The sequence below is a fragment of the Lepidochelys olivacea genome, assembly GCF_965140295.1.
Source record: "Lepidochelys olivacea isolate rLepOli2 genome assembly, chromosome: 2".
NCBI classification, from domain to species: domain Eukaryota; kingdom Metazoa; phylum Chordata; order Testudines; family Cheloniidae; genus Lepidochelys; species Lepidochelys olivacea.
In genome coordinates this window covers 143,422,561-143,444,640 of record NC_140412.1, presented here as the reverse complement: position 1 = coordinate 143,444,640, position 22,080 = coordinate 143,422,561, and the positions used below count along the sequence as shown (strand labels likewise).

General features: G+C 44.3%; 1 protein-coding gene across 5 annotated transcripts in view; it reads right to left on the bottom strand.

Annotated features, from left to right (window-relative positions):
• SEMA5A (semaphorin 5A) overlaps positions 1 to 22,080 on the bottom strand; it is a 659,545-nt gene that overhangs the window by 368,759 nt on the left and 268,706 nt on the right. For all 5 annotated transcript variants that reach the window (XM_084619687.1, XM_084619686.1, XM_084619685.1 and 2 more), the window contains one exon: positions 937 to 982. In XM_084619687.1, coding sequence (XP_084475813.1) covers positions 937 to 982 — 46 coding nt within the window. The remainder of the gene's footprint in view (positions 1 to 936; positions 983 to 22,080) is intronic.

Sequence of the window (22,080 nt, the reverse complement as noted above, 5' to 3'; positions counted from 1 at the left end):
TGTGATTTCAAAGTGAAAACATAAAGTAGCCCAGATATGCTTGAAACTGGGTCCAGGATCACTCGAAAAGCTTATGAACATCAGGCACACATTTTGTATTTCCGTATCGTAACACATCAGCCAATTTAAATCAAATTCAGTAAAACAATTTTTAGAGCCAAGAACTCAAAAAGGATGACAAATACTTTTGCTTTGGCAGTGTGTGCATGGAAAGAATACTGCAGTACTGCTGTAAAAAGTAAAGAGATTCAGAGGCCAGTGTGAATATAAGGCTCAGATACATGACAAATTCTGAATGTGGACACTTCCTATGTCCTTACAAAGTTCAGGGGGGAAATTAATTACTCTGAGTTTTTTTCTAATCTTTTCTTGAAGCCTGAAGACTTGGATTTCAAGCTCTAATAACTTTGAAAAGCAATTAGCTGTATTAAATAAGGCAAGCAGATTAGTTTGTATTTGTTTATCACAACCCTTGTTTTTCCCTTGCTGTTTGCTGTTCCTTAGCAAATGTGAGTACACTCCTTCATTTACAATTACAAAGAAAGGACAGATGCTTTTCAAACAGGGATAATGGATTCTTAAGAGAGTTTCACAACAAAACCATAGCAGGGTGCTCAGTTGCAAGTCAGACCACTTCTGCAGTACAGCAACCATTTCTCTCCCCATCCTCCATTTTGTAAATATTAACTCTCACTAAAATCACAGTAGATAGTCAGATAACAGCAGGACTGTATGGCCCAGGACAAAGGCTAATCTGGATTAAAATGAGTAATGTGATTTACATAATGAGGGGCAACAAAGATGACAAAAATAGCCATTCAGTCTGCTGTACCTGTGAAGCATCTGAATACCTTGATTAACAGCTTTGAAACATCTTTTTCATCAAATCAAAACCAGGAACTAATTGAGACAGACAGAAAAATATATTGCACATACCTGGATTAGAGATAGATCCTCAAGATGTAACCTGAAGAGGTAATTTCTAGGGTGAAAAAGAAAAAGAAAGAAATTTTTTACTAGTGCTTTAAATAGCAGTAAAGCAATAATTTACTAAAAAGGTATGTGGTTAGAACAGAGCCTGGCATTCAAGGTTCTTGGCTTCTATTCTGAGCTCTGTCACTGACTCAGAGAGAGTCTTTAGGCTAAATATTAAGGGACATTTCAAAATTTACTTCTAATTTTGGGCACCTATAGCCTGTTTTTTCAAAGCTGCTGAGTATTCACAAATCCAGGTGAATTGAAGTCCTCTGACAAACAGACATCACATTTTTGAAGTCAGTGCAGTTGTGATCACCTATATCAGGACTGAAATTTTCATTTAAAAAAATATTTTCACACTATGCTTTTAACCTACAATAATGTTTATAATGAAAACATTATAAACTCAGTCAACTCCTTCTGAAATTAAACAAGAGCAAATATGTGTGCCTCAGGGCTACCCTTTTATTTTATTTACTGAGTTGCTAAAGCACTTCCCATTTATCTATTGTTTAGTAAAAGCTAACAGCTTTACCTTGCCATGTGTTACCACCTAAAGCTCCTACTGAATTTGATGGGAATCGGGAATGGAACAAGATAAAGACATGGCTATAAGTTACTGTGTGTGAAATCACTAGAAAATATGAGATAGAGTTCTCAAGCAGATGAATTTGTATGACTGAATACAGAGCTTGAAAATTTCCAGCATGTGCTTGTACAAAGACTACGTTTTGTAGCATAAATGAAATACAGGCAGTCCTCAGACTTATGGCACAATTAGTTCCTGAAAATTGCATCGTAAGTTGAAATGTCGTAACTCCCGAACCGCAAGCCACTCCATTCTATTACCCACACCCTAATATCTTAATTCTACAACTCCTAGTTAGAAAGATGCAGAATTAAATAATTCCCCATCCCTGAACGAACCAAATAATGCTACTCCCTACACGTATATCTAGCTCAGTAGTTCCCATCCCTTTGGGTGGGTAATAAAAATTCCCCTATTTGTGACAGTTCTGCACCAGGACTCTGCCATTTCCCATTGCTGCATTTCGCTGTTTCTGATTGTTTTTTGCCTAATCCTTCTCTGTCTCCCTCCTTTTTCATCTACTTTTGCTTTACATTTTCACCCCCTATCCTCTACTTCTTTCCTCTCTTTCTCTACCTTTATGTGAAGTCTCTAGTTCTCAGTCTCTCTGCTTTCTCCCCCTTCTCCCTCTCTCGGTCATTCCCATCACCTTCTCTTTTCCTCTATCTCTTCCAGTTCCCTCCCTATTTTCTTCTCTTTCTTTCCTTTTCCCCCTCTCTCTCAATATAGCTCCCCTGTTTTGGTCTACTTTTTCTCTATTCCCTAGTGCAAAAGTTGGTACCAGGTGAAAAGTTTCTCCACGGACTATTCTCCAAAAGAAGCAAGTCTGCAGGCCCTTAGTTAAGGCTCTTCTCATGGCCATTAAGTGGCTAAAGGGCTAGATTTTCAAAAGGTATTTAGATACCTAAAGATACAGATAGACGCTAGTGGGATTTTAAAAGGTGCCTAAGCAGGTTAGGTGCCTAACTCCTATTGAAATCAATAAGAATTAGGTGCATAACCTACTTAGGTGCTTTTGAAAATCGTCATCATCGTCAGCTATCCCTCAATACAAGGATGACGTCTGACAGGGGATGAGAGTAACTCATGAGTCACTGATGAGAGTAAAAATGGCTGAGAATTCAATCCGGGCTCTACAGGTTTTTCCACCTATATGAGAGGTGGTTGCTTGGAGAGAGCACAACTGCTGGCTGGGACGCTATACACTTTCCCTTCCTCCTCTGCCATTTCTCAGCTTCTTGAGCAAGGACATTCTCCTCAAAACGGGCTGAGGCTTGATGTATGATGCAACGCCATTGCAGTCTATTGCCAGCCAGCTCTTCCCAATTCATGGCCTCCATTCTTAAGATACTTTCAGGGTGTCCTCTAGCATTTCCTCTGTCCCCCGCAAGTCCTCTTACCATGACTAAGTTGAGAAGAGATGACTTGCTTCAGAAGATGAGTATCAGTCATCCGCACACAATGACCAGCCCCGCAAAGTTGTTGTTTCATAATCTTCGCCTCAACACTGATGGTATTAGCTGAAGAGAGAATGGTGGCATTGGTGCGATGGTCTTCCCATCTGATATGGCGAATCTTCCTGCGGCAGTGTTGTTGGTATCACTCCGGACACTTAAAATGGCTTCAGTATGTCACCCATGTCTTGCACACACAAAGAAGAGTGGGGATGACTACTGCATTATAGACCGGGATCTTAGTTTACATCCGCAGATCTCCGTCAATGAAGACGTGATGAAGCAACTTTCTGAAGGATGAGCTGGCACAATGGATCCTATGTTTGATCTCCACATCTAGATTGGCTATCTGGGAGAGGTGGCTACCAACGTTTTCACCACTGATGACAATTTGTGAGAGAAGGGGGGAAACTTGTGCTGGGGCAGGCTGGTGGACCACTTTAGTCTTCCCAATGTTGAGGGAAAGTTCGAGGCTATGATAGTCACCTGAGAAAAGATCTAGGGTGGATTGCAAGTCAGCCTTGGTGTGCACGAGGATAGCACAGTCATCAGCATACTGAAGGTGGGTAATAACAGTCCTGGTGACCTTAATTTTAGAATGAAGATATCACAGGTTGAAGAGCTAGTCGTCCATGTGATACTCAATCCCTATTCCAGAAGAAAGGAAGTCATGAATAAGAAACAAGATCATGGGAAGACAGAAAAAAGGGTTGGGGCAGTAACACAGCACTACTTAACACCAGTACAGATGGTAAACTGGATGGTGGCAGTCATCCCATTATGAAGTAGCCTGAGAATGCAAATGAACTTCAATGAACAACCGAGCCTAGACAGCAACTTCCATAAGACTTCATGATTGATGGAATCAAAGGACTTAGTTAGGTCAATAAATGCCATAAACAATGGCTGGTGTTGTTCTCTACATTTCTCTTGGATCTGTTGAGAAACAAAAATCATGTCAGTGGATGTCCCAACATGGTCTGAAATCACATTGGGATTCCGGAAGGATGTCTTCTGCAAGAGGGAGGAGACAGTTCAAAAGGATGCGAGTGAGGATCTTCCTAGCAATGGAGAGGAGAACAATGCCTCGGTAATTTCCACACATTGACTTGTCCGCTTCCTTTAAAATTGTCACATTATCATTCTTTAGGTCAGGTGGTCGTCTCCTTGAACTGTTACCTTGTTGTGGTGGAGAGGCTTGTGTATCCCAATGACCCTCAGAACTATGTTGTCCGGAGTCTTATAGTCCTGGGAGGGTCACTCTTGGCAAACAGTTCTGAAGTGAGGTTCCAAATGAAGTGCGGTCCAAACTTCAAGACCCCAACAGTGGAACAGGTGTGTTTGAGGACCTGTCAGTTCTCTGCAGCTGTGAAGGCAGGTGAGGGCAACAGTACGGAGACCTCCGTTTGTCATGGACGTCCCTGCCACCAAGTCCAGGGCGCCTTCCTTTCAAGTTTTGAGAGGTTGCTGCCAGTGCACCGCCTCCCCATGTTAAAATATTTCACACATAGACCTCTGCCAAGGGTGTTAACATCTCCTACTAACAAAGTCCTGAGGTGATGGATGAGTGGTGTGGGGAACAGGAGCAGTGATATCTGGAGTCCCTAGTCACAAATCTGCATGCAGGCAGCGGCCATGTGTTGGTCGTCTTGCATTTGGAATTTTGAGACAGAAATCGCAAAAGCGCAATTCCGTAGCTGCGCCCATGACTGAGCAGTCCTTTTCAGGATTACCTCTGCTCACCCTGAATGGGGGAGGGGCTAGAAAAGATGCCTTAAACATAGGCTCTCTCTTGCACACCCCGGCCTGATGGCCATGTCCAGGGGGATCACTCTACCTACAGTCGGAACAAACAAAGCAAAGAAATGAAGTTCGCCAGTTGGAATATTTGCACTCTCATGGATTCCCCAAGCAATAACTGTCCTGAAAGAAGAACTGCCATAACAGCTAGCGAATTTGCAAGATATTATACTAACATTGCTGCCCTAAATGAGACCAGTCAGGCAGATGAAGGCCAAGTGAAAGAAGATGGAGGTGGCTATACCATATTTTGGAAAGGAAAGTCATCGAAGAGAGGCGTTAGTGTTAGTTTTGCCATCAAGAACAAGATTGCTAGCCAGCTTTTAGAACTTCCTATGGGTATTAATGAATGTCTCATGACTTTTTGTCTTACGTTTGTTAACAATGAGTATGCAACGGTCATCAGTGTGTATGCTCCCACACTTGATGATGATGGAAGACAAAAAGGAGCAGTTTTACTGTGCTCTTGATGCAGTCCTGACTACCACAGAAAAGAAAGTCAAGGTTATCCTCATGGGTGACTTCAATGCAAGAGTTGGGTGACACACCGAACTCTGAAGGGGCACCACTGGAAAAGAAGGGGCAGGAACTGTCACGTCTAATGGCATTCTCCTCCTCAGCAAATGTGTGGAGCATGATTTGCCTATCACAAATGCCATCTTTAGACAGAGGGAGAAATATAAGACCACTTGGAACCACCCAAGTTCCGGACACAGGTATCTTGACTATGTCATCGTCAGAGCCTGTGACCGTACTGATGTCCATATATACAAGTTACAAGAGATACGGATGACTGCTAAACAGATCATCGTCTGGTCAGATCAATCATGAACATGTGGCTTGCACCACAACACAGTAAACAACTAAAAGGAATGCGGAAGAGATTTAACATCAGGGTACTTAAAAATCACACTAGTCATGAGACCTTTCAGCAACGCACTATCGAGAGGCTCTCTGACCTATCTGACAACATCAGTGATATCCAAACACACTGGGAGGTGATCAAGACCATTATTCACAAGGCATGTGCTGAAATCCACTGGATATTCCACTAACTACCATCAGCATATGTTTGATGAGAACAACAAGGAAATCCTAGCACTTGTTTATCAGAAGAGAAGCGCATTTTGCGCTTGGCAAAATAAAACCTCTAGTCAGCAAAAACGAGAGACTTATCATTGGCTAAAAGCTGTAGTTCAAAAGAGGTTGTGTGACATCAAGAATCAGTGGTGGCAAGCAAAGGCCATGGAAATCCCGAGATTCGCTGATCAACATAACATGAGCTTTTTTCAAGTAACAAAAGCCATCTATGAGCCAAGTTCATGAGGCACAGCCCCTCCGTGATCTCAGGACAGCTCCCCCCTTCTTAAGTACAATGTAGTTCTTAAGCAACATTGGAAGAAAACAAACAAGAAATTCCCTCATGTGGAATTAGATTGATGCCCTCCCGCCCCCGGGTCATCATTTAAATTCATAGCACAGAACACGACAGGAAAGAGATCAGGAACAGTCAGCATGGATTCACCAAGGGAAGGTCATGCCTGACTAATCTAATCGCCTTCTATGATGAGATTACTGGTTCTGTGGATGAAGGGAAAGCAGTGGATGTATTGTTTCTTGACTTTAGCAAAGCTTTCGACAAGGTCTCCCACAGTATTCTTGTCAGCAAGTTAAAGAAGTATGGGCTGGATGAATGCACTATAAGGTGGGTAGAAAGTTGGCTAGATTGTCGGGCTCAACGGGTAGTGATCAATGGCTCCATGTCTAGTTGGCAGCCGGTATCAAGTGGAGTGCCCCAAGGATCGGTCCTGGGGCCGGTTTTGTTCAATATCTTCATAAATGATCTGGAGGATGGTGTAGATTGCACTCTCAGCAAATTTGCGGATGATACTAAACTAGGAGGAGTGGTAGATATGGTGGCAGGTAGGGATAGGATACAGAGGGACCTAGATAAATTAGAGGATTGGGCCAAAAGAAATCTGATGAGGTTCAACAAGGACAAGTGCAGAGCCCTGCACTTAGGACGGAAGAATCCCATGCACTGCTACAGACTAGGGACCGAATGGCTAGGCAGCAGTTCTGCGGAAAAGGACCTAGGGGTGACAGTGGATGAGAAGCTGGATATGAGTCAACAGTGTGCCCTTGTTGCCACGAAGGCCAATGGCATTTTGGAATGTATATGTAGGGGCATAGCCAGCAGATCGAGGGACGTGATCGTTCCCCTCTATTCGACATTGGTGAGGCCTCATCTGGAGTACTGTGTCCAGTTTTGGGCCCCACACTACAAGAAGGATGTGGACAAATTGGAGAGAGTCCAGCGAAGGGCAACAAAAATGATTAGGGGTCTGGAATACATGACTTATGAGGAGAGGCTGAGGGAACTGGGATTGTTTAGTCTGCAGAAGAGAAGAATGAGGGGGGATTTGATAGCTGCTTTCAACTACCTGAGAGGTGGTTCCAAAGAGGATGGTTCTAGACTATTCTCAGTGGTAGAAGATGACAGGACAAGGAGTAATGGTCTCAAGTTGCAGTGGGGGAGGTTTAGGTTGGATATTAGGAAAAACTTTTTCACTAGGAGGGTGGTGAAACACTGGAATGCGTTACCTAGGGAGGTGGTAGAATCTCCTTCCTTAGAAGTTTTTAAGGTCAGGCTTGACAAAGCTCTGGCTGGGATGATTTAATTGGGGATTGGTCCTGCTTTGAGCAGGGGGTTGGACTAGATGACCTCCTGAGGTCCCTTCCAACCCTGATATTCTATGATTCTATGATTCTATGAACACTTGAACTAATAAAATGACTGGTAGCAGTAGAAGGCTGTTATCCTTCATGTGGACCTTCCAATAGAGAGGGAGGGGGATACACACTTTGCCAGTGGATTTCATAGATATTTGGTAACAGGAGAAGAATGTTCAGATTCAGGACTCCTGAGTTCAAGTCCAGGTTTTGATAAACATAAACCCTTCTACCACTGTGCCCCCAGCCAGTCTGTCCCTTTCTGCTTCTATGTAGCTCTCTCATCTTCCAGCTCTTTCTCCCCGCCCCCAATCGGTTGGATTGATATCAGATTGGAGGGAGGTCTCAACTGTGGATACATGGGAATCTGTTCTGGATCCAATGTTGTTTAACATCCGTATTAATGACCTGGATGTAGGTATAAAGAGCATGCTGATCAAGTCCGCAGATGACACAAAGCTAGGTGGGAACCTACACTTTGGAGGATAGAGCTAAAATTCAGAGGGATCTTGATAAGTTAGAGAACTGAGCTATAGACAACAAAATGAAACTCAACAAAGACAAATATAAGGTGCTGTGCTTAGGGAAGGAAAACCAAATGCACAAATACAGAACAAGGAAAAACTGGCTTGGCAGCAGCACTGCTGAGAAGAATCTGGGAGTTGTGATGGATCACAACCTCAACATGAGTCAGCAATGCAATGGAGTTACAAAAAAAAGCAAATGCAATTTTAGGTTGCATTAACAGAGGCATAGAAGGCAAGTCACAGGAGGTTACAGTATCGCTCTTCTCAGTGATTAGGCTTCAGATGGAGTACTGTATCCAATTTTGGTCATCAATGAATAGAAAGGATGCAGAGAAACTGCAAAAGATCCAGAGGTGAGTGACAAAGATGATGAAAGGGATGGAATGCAAGCCATATGAGCAAAGACTGAAGGAACTAGATATGTTTACTTTGGAAAAGAGGAGTTTAAGGGAGGATATAATGGCAGTCTTCAGATACTTGAAAGGCTACTATGAAAAAAATGGAAAAAAGTTGTCCTGCCCTCTCCAGCAAAAGAGAACAAGAGGCAATGGGTTCAAACTACAGCACAGCAGATTTAGATCAAATCTCAGGAAAAAAATTCTAACTCTAAAAACAGCAGGACAACAGAACACACTGCCTAGGGAAGTCGTGGAAGCTCTTTCCATGGAGGTTTTCAAAAGGAGGCTGGATAGCCACGTGTCTTGGATGGTTTAGATACAACAAATCTTGCATCTTGGCAGGGGTTGGACTAGATGACCCTTGCAGTTCCTTCTAACCCTATGATTCTACGCCTTTCACTCTGCTTCTATCCACCTGCCCCATCCCTTAGCTCTTGGTCCTCCCCCAACTCGGGTCATCCACACCCTCTGCTCTGATCCACCTCCTACCCTGGTTCTCGCCATCATCTGGCTTTGCTTCCTCAGCCCCAACTCTGGTTCCTGGTCTGCTCTCCTAACTGCTTCCCTACCTCTCCCTTGCTTCTGATCTCAGCTCTTGGGCCTGGTACACCAGTGTTCAGGAAAGTCCTGCTCAGCGCCTGAAGCCTTTGGCTGGAGCATTCCCAGCATAGAAGGACTCTTGGAGATTTTAGCTGCCAAACTGCAAACAAGTCTCTACTGAGTACATTCAAATTAGATTTTTCAGAGGCTTGGCCAAGTATGGGCAGTTTTCAGTTCTCAGAAACTAGGAGAAACTTAAACAAAAAAAAAACAAAAAAAAGACAAAGACAAAGACAAAATCAGCCTGGCACAGACACCTGGCATTAGGGTGACCAGACAGCAAGTGTGAAAACCAGGGACAGGGGTAGGGGATAACAGCTGCCTATATAAGAAAAAGCCACAAAGATTGGGACTGTCTCTATAAAATCAGGACATCTAGTCACCCTACCTGGCATGGAAAACATATCTCAGCCTGAAAACTTAAAAGTCTGGCAAATTAAAACCGGCAACCGTAACTGTATGTGATGCTACAAACTAGGTGGTACTAAAAACTCTGCCCATAATTAAATAGCTAGAAGTGTGGCTGTATGAATAACAGAAAAAACATTTTTGTTTGTAAACAGTACCTTTGAAAGATTCATAAAGAAACATACATGGAAGTCACCAGTACCATTTTTGTAGTCAATTTTCAGAGCAAGCTTGGACAGAAGTATTCCAGTTCTTTATCCAGTTAGATGAATTTATCAAATATGTCATGAAAGTGAGACTGTCTCCACTTTTTACTCTGAGGCATCCAGCACACATATTCATTTTACTGTCAAAATAAATTTTGTAGTGGGGCATCTGTAACAGCTTAAGGATTTCAGCATATTATGGTCTGAAGAACACAGTACTATGTTTTGCATCTTTCTACTACTCACTTTTTCTTCATTTGGAAACTAATGTATAGACTTGTCTGAGATTGATTAAGAGATGATTTCTGGGTACAATCAGCTCTGCATTGTCCATTTCACTCATACAACCCATAACCAGTGCACACTGAATGAACAACATTTGGCTTGAATCTCACAAGTTATATCCAGTGGAAATCCAGCAAGAGTTAAGAGATCCTGGACTAGAACTTCTGATTTTATCATCTGTGCAAGTTAAATTATAGCTAAATAAAAATACAAAATTAATCTAAAACTAATTTCCACCCAAGTCTGAAATAGCCCAGATCCACTGACCTTCGGAATATGCTGCAAGACACATCTATTTCACTAAACTTTTTCACTAAGAGGGTGGTGAAACACTGGAATGCGTTACCTAGGGAGGTGGTAGAATCTCCTTCCTTAGAGGTTTTTAAGGTCAGGCTTGACAAAGCCCTGGCTGGGATGATTTAACTGGGAATTGGTCCTGCTTTGAGCAGGGGGTTGGACTAGATGACCTTCTGGGGTCCCTTCCAACCCTGATATTCTATGATTCTATGATTCTATTTACATGTGCTACTGTGAAAAGCAAGCCTTTGAGAGAAATCAGATGTGTGGGGGAAAGGGGAGTTTGATGTTCTGTGGGCAATCTAATTGTGTTCTCATAACTTTGGCAAGGGCGTCTAGAGCCTTGGATAGATGCCCTTTTTATTTTTTTGTATAAATCTAACAGTAATATTCCTTACAGAAACAACATAATCATACATTTAAATGTGAACTCACGGTTCCTACTGGAGTCAAACAAGAGACTTGTTACACACATACAGACACACAGACTGAACATCTACTTAACAGCACACAGCACAGATGCATAGCACAAAAAATACCACATCCAGTTGAAACTGGGTGCACATATGCATTGGTTAAATTTAAGCACATGAGTAAGTCCTGCTGGCTTCAGTGCAACTACTCACATTCTTAAAAATTAAGCAGATACTGAGAACTGGTCTACACTACACAGTTAGGCAGCTTACATCAACCTAATTACATCAGAGTACACACTACAGCCTTGTCCCACTGATATAAGTGTCCTACTACACTGACATAACTCCACCTTCCATGCGAAGTGTAGGGCTTATGTCAGTGTAGTTAGGGTGATGCAGTGTCTGTGTAGATACTGCGTTACTTACCTTGGCTGTCTTGTCAATTTCAGGGCTCCATGCTCAAGAGAAAGTCAAGAAACCCTGGCTCCCTGCTCCCAGCCGGGCTGCTCCCCTGGACAGCTGCTCCCCTCCACCCCCCACAGTGGGAAGGTGAGACACCCAGGCGGCTGGGGAGCCAAGAGCCTGGGGAGCAGCTGAGTTTCCTTAAGGGAGCTGCACAGGGCTGAGAGCACTGGCTTTCAGCCCCCCACACCAGCCCTGTGTAGCCCTGCTGGCTGTAAGCTGACCTAACATTGGTCAACTTAAGTCTGTTGTGCAGACGTGCCCCAAGTATTTGTAATATGGGACCATACAACAGAAAGAAGGTATAATCCATATTGAAACTTGGCCAGGATATTGGTGCTAGCACCCTAATTCTTTCAAATGTGTCATGGATCTTTAATGACCACAAGTGGTCAGGACCTCAATTTTATATCTCAGTCAAAAGCTGAAATACATATACTGCCCAGGATTGGGCTGTGTCTGACAAATGAAAGCATTTCTGTCCTCCTGGCTGAATAAAATATTCCAGAAGAGAACCACCACCATGCCCAGCTTTCTTCATAAAACATGCCTTTTGTACATATGTAATTTTTTAATGTGAATAATTATAGGAAAGATTCATGACCTATTTAATAAGAGGTGAAGTGCTAAGGTGAGTTTGTTTCTGACCTGTTCAAACTGCATGCAGAAAGCAGACTTTCAAAGGCAAGAGCTCAGGAGAAGGCAAAAGGAAAAACAAGTATTTGTGACTGGTACATAGGAGCTAATGCAAGTAAATCATTGGAGAGATCCAGCAAAGATAGATTTAAAAAAATTGTACACTGCTGCATGACAGTGTTTACACAAAGTTTCAGCAATATATGAAGTGCAAACTAAACTGAAAGAGTCACAAAACATTGCATGAAGTCTTTTCAATCTACTATATATATATTGTCTTTTTAAAGACTAAAAATACATGTGTAAGCAGGGGAATGGTAAGCAGGGGAATGGTACCACTATTGTGGCGAACTTTCCTGGCTTATACACTACCCCAGTGAAATGGGCTAACAAAAGGATTTGAGTTCTCACTCCCACTCCCTTTACCCAGAGGCCTGCCTGACCTCAAGGGCTCCCCTTCCACTCTCCTGTGTGGCAGAATCCTCGTAACCCCAACAAGGCTGGCCCCAGGACTCCTGGGGGCTCGACCCCCAACCTTGCCATGATCACGTAGTGTAGTGGCTAGGGTGTCCCCACTAAGGGATGCTCTCTCTGCACTGGATGCTTCCCTGACCCACTTATCATTACATACAGTTCAAAGCAAATACAATTGATTAAACAGCAATCAATTTTTAAAAATAAGGAAAAAATGGGAAAGGTTAAAGGAAAACATGTCACCCCACTCTGTGGCACGGGGACATCACAGCCAGCATCTCTGGAATGTAAGGGAAGTTCAGTCTGTTCCTCACACGTCCCAGGCCCCTTCTCAGGCCCTGGCTGTGCTGCAGGGATGCTACAGGTCGGACACTTGCTCTGGCGGTGGCCACACACCCTCGGGCTCTAGGTAGCAAGACCCTTCTTCCCAGCGTCGCCCCCGCCCCATTGGGGTTACGATCCCCATCCAAGTCTGGCCAGCCAGGCGTCTTGGCTGGAGGCGTCTCCCAGTGCTGGGCCCACTGCCCAGGGTCCCCCTCACTCTCCCCATCTGCTCACCACACATGGCACTGGACTGCTCCAGCCCCAGCTCCACTCTGCCTCAGCACTGCTGCTGCTCTGCCTCCAGCAGCCTGGGCTGCTTCTCTGGCTCCTCGGGCTCTGGTTCTACAGCTCTCCTCCTAGCACAGGTCTGCTCTATGGGCTGCTTCTGTAACTCTACTCAGGGTATGTCTACACTACGAAATTAGGTCGAATTTATAGAAATCGTTTTTTTAGAAATCGGTTTTATATATTCGAGTGTGTGTGTCCCCACAGAAAATGCTCTAAGTGCATTAAGTGCATTAACTCGGCGGAGTGCTTCCAACGTACCGAGGCTAGAGTCAACTTCCGGAGCGTTGCACTGTGGGTAGCTATTCCACAGTTCCCGCAGTCTCTGCTGCCCATTGGAATTCTGGGTTGAGATCTCAATGCCTGATGGGGCTAAAATATTGTCACGGGTGGTTCTGGGTACCTATCGTCAGGCCCCCGTTCCCTCCCTCCCTCCGTGAAAGCAAGGGCAGACAATCATTTCATGCCTTTTTTCCTGAGTTACCTGTGCAGACGCCATACCACGGTAAGCATGGAGCCCGCTCAGGTAACCATCACCATATGTCTCCTGCGTGCTGGCAGACGTGGTACTGCATTGCTACACAGCAGCATCAACCCAATGCCTTGTGGCAGCAGACGGTACAATACGACTGGTAGCCGTCATCGTCATGTCCAAGGTGCTCCTGGCCACATCGGCCAGGAGCGCCTGGGCAGACATGGGCGCAGGGACTAAATTTGGAGTGACTTGACCAGGTCATTCTCTTTAGTCCTGCAGTCAGTCCTATTGGACCATCTTATGGTGAGCAGGCAGGCAAGAGATGAGGATGGCTAGCAGTCCTACTGCACCGTCTTCTGCTGAGCAGCCATGAGATGTGGATGGCTTGCAGTCTTTCTGCACTGTCTGCTGCCAGTCAAAGATGTAAAAGATAGATGGAGTGGATCAAAACAAGAAACAGTCCAGATTTGTTTTGTACTCATTTGCTTCCCCCCTCCCCTGTCTAGGGGATTCATTCCTCTAGGTCACACTGCAGTCACTCACAGAGAAGGTGCAGCGAGGTAAATCTAGCCATGTTTCAATCAGAGGCCAGACTAACCTCTTTGTTCCAATAAGAACAATTACTTAGGTGCACCATTTCTTATTGGAACCCTCCGTGAAATCCTGCCTGAAATACTCATTGATGTAAAGCCACCCCCTTTGTTGATTTTAATTCCCTGTAAGCCAACCCTGTAAGCCATGTCATCAGTCACCCCTCCCTCCGTCAGAGCAACGGCAGACAGTCATTCCGCGCCTTTTTTCTGTGCGGACCCCATCCCAAAGCAAGCATAGAGGCCGCTCAGCTCACTTTGGCAATTAGGAGCACATTAAACACCACACGCATTATCCAGCAGTATATGCAGCACCAGAACCTGGCAGAGCGATACCGGGCAAGTAGGCGACGTCAGCGCGGTCACGTGAGTGATCAGGACACAGATTTCTCTGAAAGCATGGGCCTTGCCAATGCATGCATCATGGTGCTAATGCGGAAGTTCATGCTGTGGAATGCTGATTCTGGGCTCGGGAAACAAGCACAGACTAGTGGGACCGCATAGTGTTGCAGGTCTGGGACGATTCCCAGTGGCTGCCAAACTTTGGCATGCGTAAGGGCACTTTCATGGAACTTTGTGACTTGCTTTCCCCTGCCCTGAAGCGCATGAATACCAAGATGAGAGCAGCCCTCACAGTTGAGAAGCGAGTGGCGATAGCCCTGTGGAAGTTTGCAACGCCAGACAGCTACCGGTCAGTTGGGAATCAATTTGGAGTGGGCAAATCTACTGTGGGGGCTGCTGTGATGCAAGTAGCCCACTCAATCAAAGATCTGCTGATATCAAGGGTAGTGACTCTAGGAAATGTGCAAGTCATAGTGGATGGCTTTGTTGCAATGGGATTCCCTAACTGTGGTGGGGCCATAGACGGAACCCATATCCCTATCTTGGCACCGGAGCACCAAGCTGGCGAGTACATAAACCACAAGGGGTACTTTTCAATAGTGCTGCAAGCTCTGGTGGATCACAAGGGACATTTCACCAACATCAATGTGGGATGGCCGGGAAAGGTACATGACGCTCACATCTTCAGGAACTCTGGTATGTTTCAAAAGGTGCAGGAACGGACTTTATTCCCAGACCAGAAAATAACTGTTCGGGATGTTGAAATGCCTATAGTGATCCTTGGGGACCCAGCCTACCCCTTAATGCCATGGCTCATGAAGCCATACACAGGCAGCCTGGACAGTAGTCAGGAGCTGTTCAACTACAGGCTGAGCAAGTGCAGAATAGTGGTAGAATGTGCATTTGGACGTTTAAAGGCGCGCTGGCGCAGTTTACTGACTCACTTAGACCTCAGCGAAACCAATATTCCCACTGTTATTACTGCTTGCTGTGTGCTCCATAATATCTGTGAGACTAAGGGGGAGACGTTTATGGCGGGGTGGGAGGTTGAGGCAAATCGCCTAGCTGCTGGTTTCGCGCAGCCAGACACCAGGGCGGTTAGAAGAGCACAGGAGGGCGCGGTACGCATCAGAGAAGCTTTGAAAACCAGTTTCATGACTGGCCAGGCTACGGTGTGAAAGTTCTGTTTGTTTCTCCTTGAAACCCCCTGTCCCTTGGTTCACTCCACTTCCCTGTAAGCTAACCACCCTCCCCTCCTCCCTTCGATCACTGCTTGCAGAGGCAATAAAGTCATTGTTGCTTCACATTCATGCATTCTTTATTCATTCATCACACAAATAGTGGGATGACTACCAAGGTAGCCCAGGAGGGGTGGTGGAGGAGGGAAGAAAAATGCCACACAGCACTTTAAAAGTTTACAACTTTAAAATTTATTGAATGCTAGCCTTCTGTTTTTTGGGCAATCCTCTGTGGTGGAGTGGCTGGTTGGCCGGAGGCCACTCCACCGCGTTCTTGGGCGTCTGGGTGTGGAGGCTATGGAACTTGGGGAGGAGGGCGGTTGGTTACACAGGGGCTGTAGTGGCAGTCTGTGCTCCAGCTGCCTTTGCTGCAGCTCAACCATAAACTGGAGCATACTGGTTTTATCCTCCAGCAGCCTCAGCATTGAATCATGCCTCCTCTCATCATGCTGCAACCACATTTCAGCTTCAGCCCTGGCTTCAGCCCGCCACTTAGTCTCTTCAGCCCGCCTCCTCTCCTCCCAGTCATTTTGTGCTTTCCTGCACTCTGACATTATTTGCCTCCACGCATTCGTCTGTGCTCTGTCAGTGTGGGAGGACAGCATGAGCTCAGAGAACATTTCATCATGAGTGCGTTTTTTTTTTCTTTCTAATTTTCACTAGCCTCTGGGAAGGAGAAGATCCTGTGATCATTGAAACACATGCAGCTGGTGGAGAAAAAAAGAGACAGCGGTATTTAAAAAGACACATTTTATAAAACAGTGGCTACACTCTTTCAGGGTAAACCTTGCTGTTAACATTACATACATAGCACATGTGCTTTCGTTACAAGGTCACATTTTGCCTCCCCCCACTGCATGGCTACCCCCTCAACCCTCCCCCCTCCCCGTGGCTAACAGCGGGGGACATTTCTGTTCAGCCACAGGCAAACAGCCCAGCAGGAACGGGCACCTCTGAGTGTCCCCTTAAGAAAAGCACCCTATTTCAACCAGGTGACCATGAATGATATCTCAGTCTCCTGAGGATAACACAGAGAGATAAAGAACGGATGTTGTTTGAACGCCAGCAAACATACACTGCAATGTTTTGTTGTACAATGATTCCCGAGTACGTGTTACTGGCCTGGAGTGGTAAAGTGTCCTACCATGGAGGACGCAATAAGGCTGCCCTCCCCAGAAACCTTTTGCAAAGGCTTTGAGAGTACATCCAGGAGAGCTGCAAATGCCAGGGCAAATTAATCATTAAATATGCTTGCTTTTAAACCATGTATAGTATTTTAAAAGGTACACTCCCCGGAGGTCCCTTCTCCACCTGCCAGGTCCAGGAGGCAGCCTTGGGTGGGTTCGGGGGGTACTGGCTCCAGGTCCAGGCTGAGAAACAGTTCCTGGCTGTCGGGAAAACCGGTTTCTCCGCTTGCTTGCTGTGAGCTATCTACAACCTCATCATCATCTTCTTTGTCCCCAAAACCTGCTTCCGTGTTGCCTCCATCTCCATTGAAGGAGTCAAACAACACGGCTGGGGTAGTGGTAGCCAAACCCCCTAAAATGGCATGCAGCTCATCATAGAAGCGGCATGTTTGGGGCTCTGACCCGGAGCGGCCGTTCGCCTCTCTGGTTTTCTGGTAGGCTTGCCTCAGCTCCTTAAGTTTCAAGCAGCACTGCTTCGGGTCCCTCTTATGGCCTCTGTCCTTCATGCCCTGGGAGATTTTGACAAAGGTTTTGGCATTTCGAAAACTGGAACGGAGTTCTGATAGCACGGATTCCTCTCCCCAAACAGCGATCAGATCCCGTACCTCCTGTTCAGTCCATGCTGGAGCTCTTTTGCGATTCTGGGACTCCATCATGGTCACCTCTGCTGATGAGCTCTGCATAGTCACCTGCAGCTTGCCACGCTGGCCAAACAGGAAATGAGACTCAAAAGTTCGCAGTTCTTTTCCTGTCTACCTGGCCAGTGCATCTGAGTTGAGAGTGCTGTCCCGAGCGGTCACAATGGAGCACTCTGGGATAGCTCCCGGAGGCCAATACCATCGAATTGTGTCCACAGTACCCCAAATTCGACCCGGCAAGGCCGATTTAAGCGCTAATCCACTTGTCAGGGGTGGAGTAAGGAAATCGATTTTAAGAGCCCTTTAAGTCGAAATAAAGGGCTTCATCGTGTGGACGGGTGCAGGTTTGCATCGATTTAACGCTGCTAAATTCGACCTAAAGTCCTAGTGTAGACCAGGGCTCAGTCCCACTCTGTCTGATCCAGGCAATTCCAGCTCACACAGAAGACAGGACACACTCTAGCCTCCTGACTACCTGATGAGCCTGCTTGCCCTGTCAATCAGGCTGACCTGGAGCATTGGTCTCTCCCCATTGCCCCTGGGGACTGTCAGCCTCAGGGTCCTGATTTTGCTTTGGCCCTTTTCCTTACTTTTAGTACTGGGAGCTAGCTAACCAAAATACCCCCAGAATTTTAGTAAGGGGACAACAATCCCCTTACACATGCATGTAAGCTTAAAATATATCTTGCTCAAAAATATTCACCAGTGAATTTACAGATACTAACACTCCATTTTCATCAGATTTATTTCTCCTTTCATTGTACATACCCTCCATCTATCAGTATCACTTGTTCTTCCTTCAAACAAGAAATTAAGATATTAAGCTAAGTTGCAAATTCACTGTCCACGCTGGATGCCTGCTTTCTTCCCCCCCTTTCAGAGATATACTGAGCCACAATTCACAGCACATGTAAGGAGGTACCACAGACTGAACTTGGAGGGTTTTACATAGTGTACTCTATTCCTCTCTACATGAATCAAGTTTGTATTGCTGAATTGCTTAGCAGACAGCTATCTGAGCTCTCATTGGTAATTTTCAGGTCAGTGATTTGCAGAATGTCATGTTATTTCCTTGAGGATATTTCATTTTTGCACAATTTGTTATGAATGTTGTGGTGGAATTTCAACACAGGACATCTCATTATTGATTAATATGTTTTATAAATCATCATGACATCAATTTCAATCTTCATTATGAGAAACACAACTCAATTTTAAGTTTCTGTGTCCGAACTACACATAAATTCATAATTATGCAGCAGGACTATCTCCAAGAAAAACAAAACATAGACATTTTTGTGCTATGAAGTTACTTGGTCACACAGTAAAACACAAATTTCTTCTCTATTAATATGTGCAGCATGGAATTAGAAATATTGAGTTAACAAGTATTAATGAGGCTAACACGTCCATGACTATATAAATATGATTACTGCAGGCTTCGTAGAGCACAAATTTATTGTTAGAATTCACCAGAAAGGGAGATACTTGGGAAAGACCTAAGAAGAGCATTAGAGTGATAGCAAGAGCAAACTGAATGTAATAGCAATTAATATGGTACTGAAAAGAAATGATCAGTGCAATTTTGAGCTGCATAGGTAGTCATTGTGCCACAGACCAGATAGGTGACAATCATTCTTTCAGTACACTATTGAGATTATACCTAAGGTTGCCACTTTTGCAGTTTGTGCTGCAGGACAAACTTGTTGTTTCATGTCACATCACCAAGAGGTACGAAAAAATACTCCCAGGGCATTTTTAAAAGTAGTTTCTTCAGACCTAAGGTGAGATCTCTTACCAAGCATATATGCCTCTTGTCCAAATGCAGTGATGATAAAAGCAGTGACGTAAGCTATATGTTAGGACATAAGACCTAGGATTGGAAGGGACCTACTGGGACATCAAGTCCAGTGCTCCTGTTATTGCATGCAACCCTGTCATATAATTAGATCTTTAACAGGGAGTGGTAAATCCCTTTCCCACACATCCTGGGCAATAAGGAGATAAGTAAGTTGATTAGAAAGTGTCTGAAATTAGTAAAGCAGGATAACTTACATTCAGTCGATGAGCAAACCAAATGTGACACACACACCTATGAACAGAATATTTGTTCTGCATTCGGAAAGAAGCAGGATGATATACTTATCATAAGAGGATGATGAATTACTTTTCCATCTATTAGTAATTAAGAAGGATGTTGAATAGTATCTACTAGAGATAAACATTTTTTAAATGAGGAGGCCCAGATACTCTTGCACCCAAGAGTCCTAAAAGTGTAGGTCGAAGAGATCACAAATGGGATGACTTGGGTAACTGAAGCCCAGTTAGACTGATGTCAGTCCTGGGCAAAATAATGGAAAAGTTGATAGAGGATTCAATTAATAAAGAATTAAAAGATGGTAATATAACTAATTCCAGTCAACACGGTTTTAGGGAAAACAGACTGTCAAAAAAAAAATCCCACATTTAATTTTTGGAGGTAATTATATATTTGGTTCATAAAGGTTACTCAGAAGATATAATGAACGTAGACTTCTGTAAAGTGTTTGTCTTAGTACTGCATGACATTCTCATTATAAAATTAACACTCTACCACATAAATAAAGCACACATCAAATGGACTAAGGACTGGCTAACTGACAGATCTCAAATAATAGTTGTCAGTGGGGAATCATCATTGAAATGGGGTTGTTTCTAGTAAAGTTCCACAGGGATCAGTTCATGGCTTGATGCTATTTAACATTTTTATCAATGATCTGGAAGTAAATACAAAAATTCACTGCTGGTAAAATTTGTGGATGACACAAAAAGATTGGTGGAGTGATAAAAGACATTTTGCAGACATTGACCCATCCGCGGGCACGGCCCCCTGCAGCTCCCAGTGGCTGTGGTTCACTGTTCCTGGCCAATAGGAGCTGCAGGAAGTGGTGGCCAGCACATCCCTGTGGCCCGCAATGTCACGCAGCCCACAATCAGCTTACCCTGGTGGGCCACATGCGGCCCGCTTGTTGCCCGCCACTGATGTATGTCATATGTACAAGATGGAGGACAGTATCCTGGAAAGCAGTGACTCTGAAAAGCATTTAGAGGTCATACTGGACAAGCAGTGTAACATGAACTCCCAGTGTGATGCTACAGCAAAAAGGGCCAATACAAAAATGATTTGAGGGCTGGAGAAAATGCCCTAGGGTGAGAGACTTAAAAGACCTCAATTTGTGTAGTTTATCAAAAAGAAGACTGAGAGGTGACTTGATTACAATGTATAAGCACTTCCCCTGAGAGAAAATACCAGGAATGAAAGGGCTCTTTAATGTAGCAGAGAAAGACATAACAAGACCATCAATTCTCCATCAATTGCTGTCTTCAGCTCAAGCCTGGATGGCTTTCTGAAAGATATATATTTAGCCAGATAAGTTATTGGGATGACTGGGTGAAATGTAATGGTCTGTGTTATACAGGAGGTCAGACTAAATGATGGTCCCTTCTGGCTTCCAAATCTATGAATGCTCGTAAAAATGCCCTGTACTGAGACCAGAAGAAGCCGTAGCTGTTTTGTCAGCCAGGGCAGTTCCCCCACTTCCAAAGGGCAGAGAAAAAAAATAGTGATGTGGCTCCCTCTGAAAGTTGGCTTTCGGGGCAACTGCCCTGCTTGCCCACTCCTCAAGCCAGCCTTGCCCCAGGGCCATATTTTCAGAGGTTCAGTAAATTGAAAATTAAGTGGATGTAAGGCTAAATTGGTCTAATTCACAATCAAGTTGGTGTAACTTTCAGAACAAGGGGCAGGAAGAGAGGAGTATAGCAGGAAAAGCAAATAAAAGAAGGATGTATAAAGTTTATGTTAAATTAGTCCCCACTCACACTTACACTTTTTTTACCACTGCTTCCAGCACTTCAACATGTAAGTTACATCTGTTTAAACTTCCTTAGATCCATTCACTTTCACTCATTGAAGTGGGCTGGTAAGTGTATGTCACTTATGAATTTGCCTTCCTGAGTTCCAGTCTGAGACTGTTAGCAAGAACTTAACAGCTAATTTCATATGTTGGAAAGAAGCATAAGGAGAAAAGCAGTCTGTAAATCTTTGTTTTAACTGAAAAAAATAACACAGTGTTCTTACATTGAGATAGACAACTTAATATAAAATCCTAGTGGAAACAAAGCATAGGAAGTTTTTACCCAGGAGTCAGCAACCTTCGGCACGTGGCCCATCAGGGTAATCCACTGGAGGACCGCGAGACATTTTGTTTATGTTGACCGTCCACAGGCACAGCCCCCTGCAGCTCCCAGTGGCCACAGCCCCAGGGGCTTCTCAGCTAACAGGGACTTTCCCCGCGCCCACTGTTCAGCCTTTCTGGGAGCCTGAACCCCAAATAAATCTGTTTTACTCTGTATAAAGCTTATACAGGGTAAACTCATACATTGTCCGCCTTCTATAACAGTGATAGAGAGATATGCACAGTTGTTTGCTCCCCCAAGTATCAATCACTTACTCTGGGTTTATTAACAAACAAAAATTATTTTATTAAGTATAAAAAGTAGGATTTAAGTGGTTTCAAGTAATAAAAGACAGAACAAAGTAAGTCACCAAGCAAAATAAAGCAAAAACACGCAAGTCTAAGCCTAATACATTAAGAAACTGATTACAGGTAATATTTCACCCTCAGAGATGTTCCAATAAGCTTCTTTCACAGACTAGACTCCCTCCTAGTCTGGGCCCAATCCTTTCCCCTGGTACAGT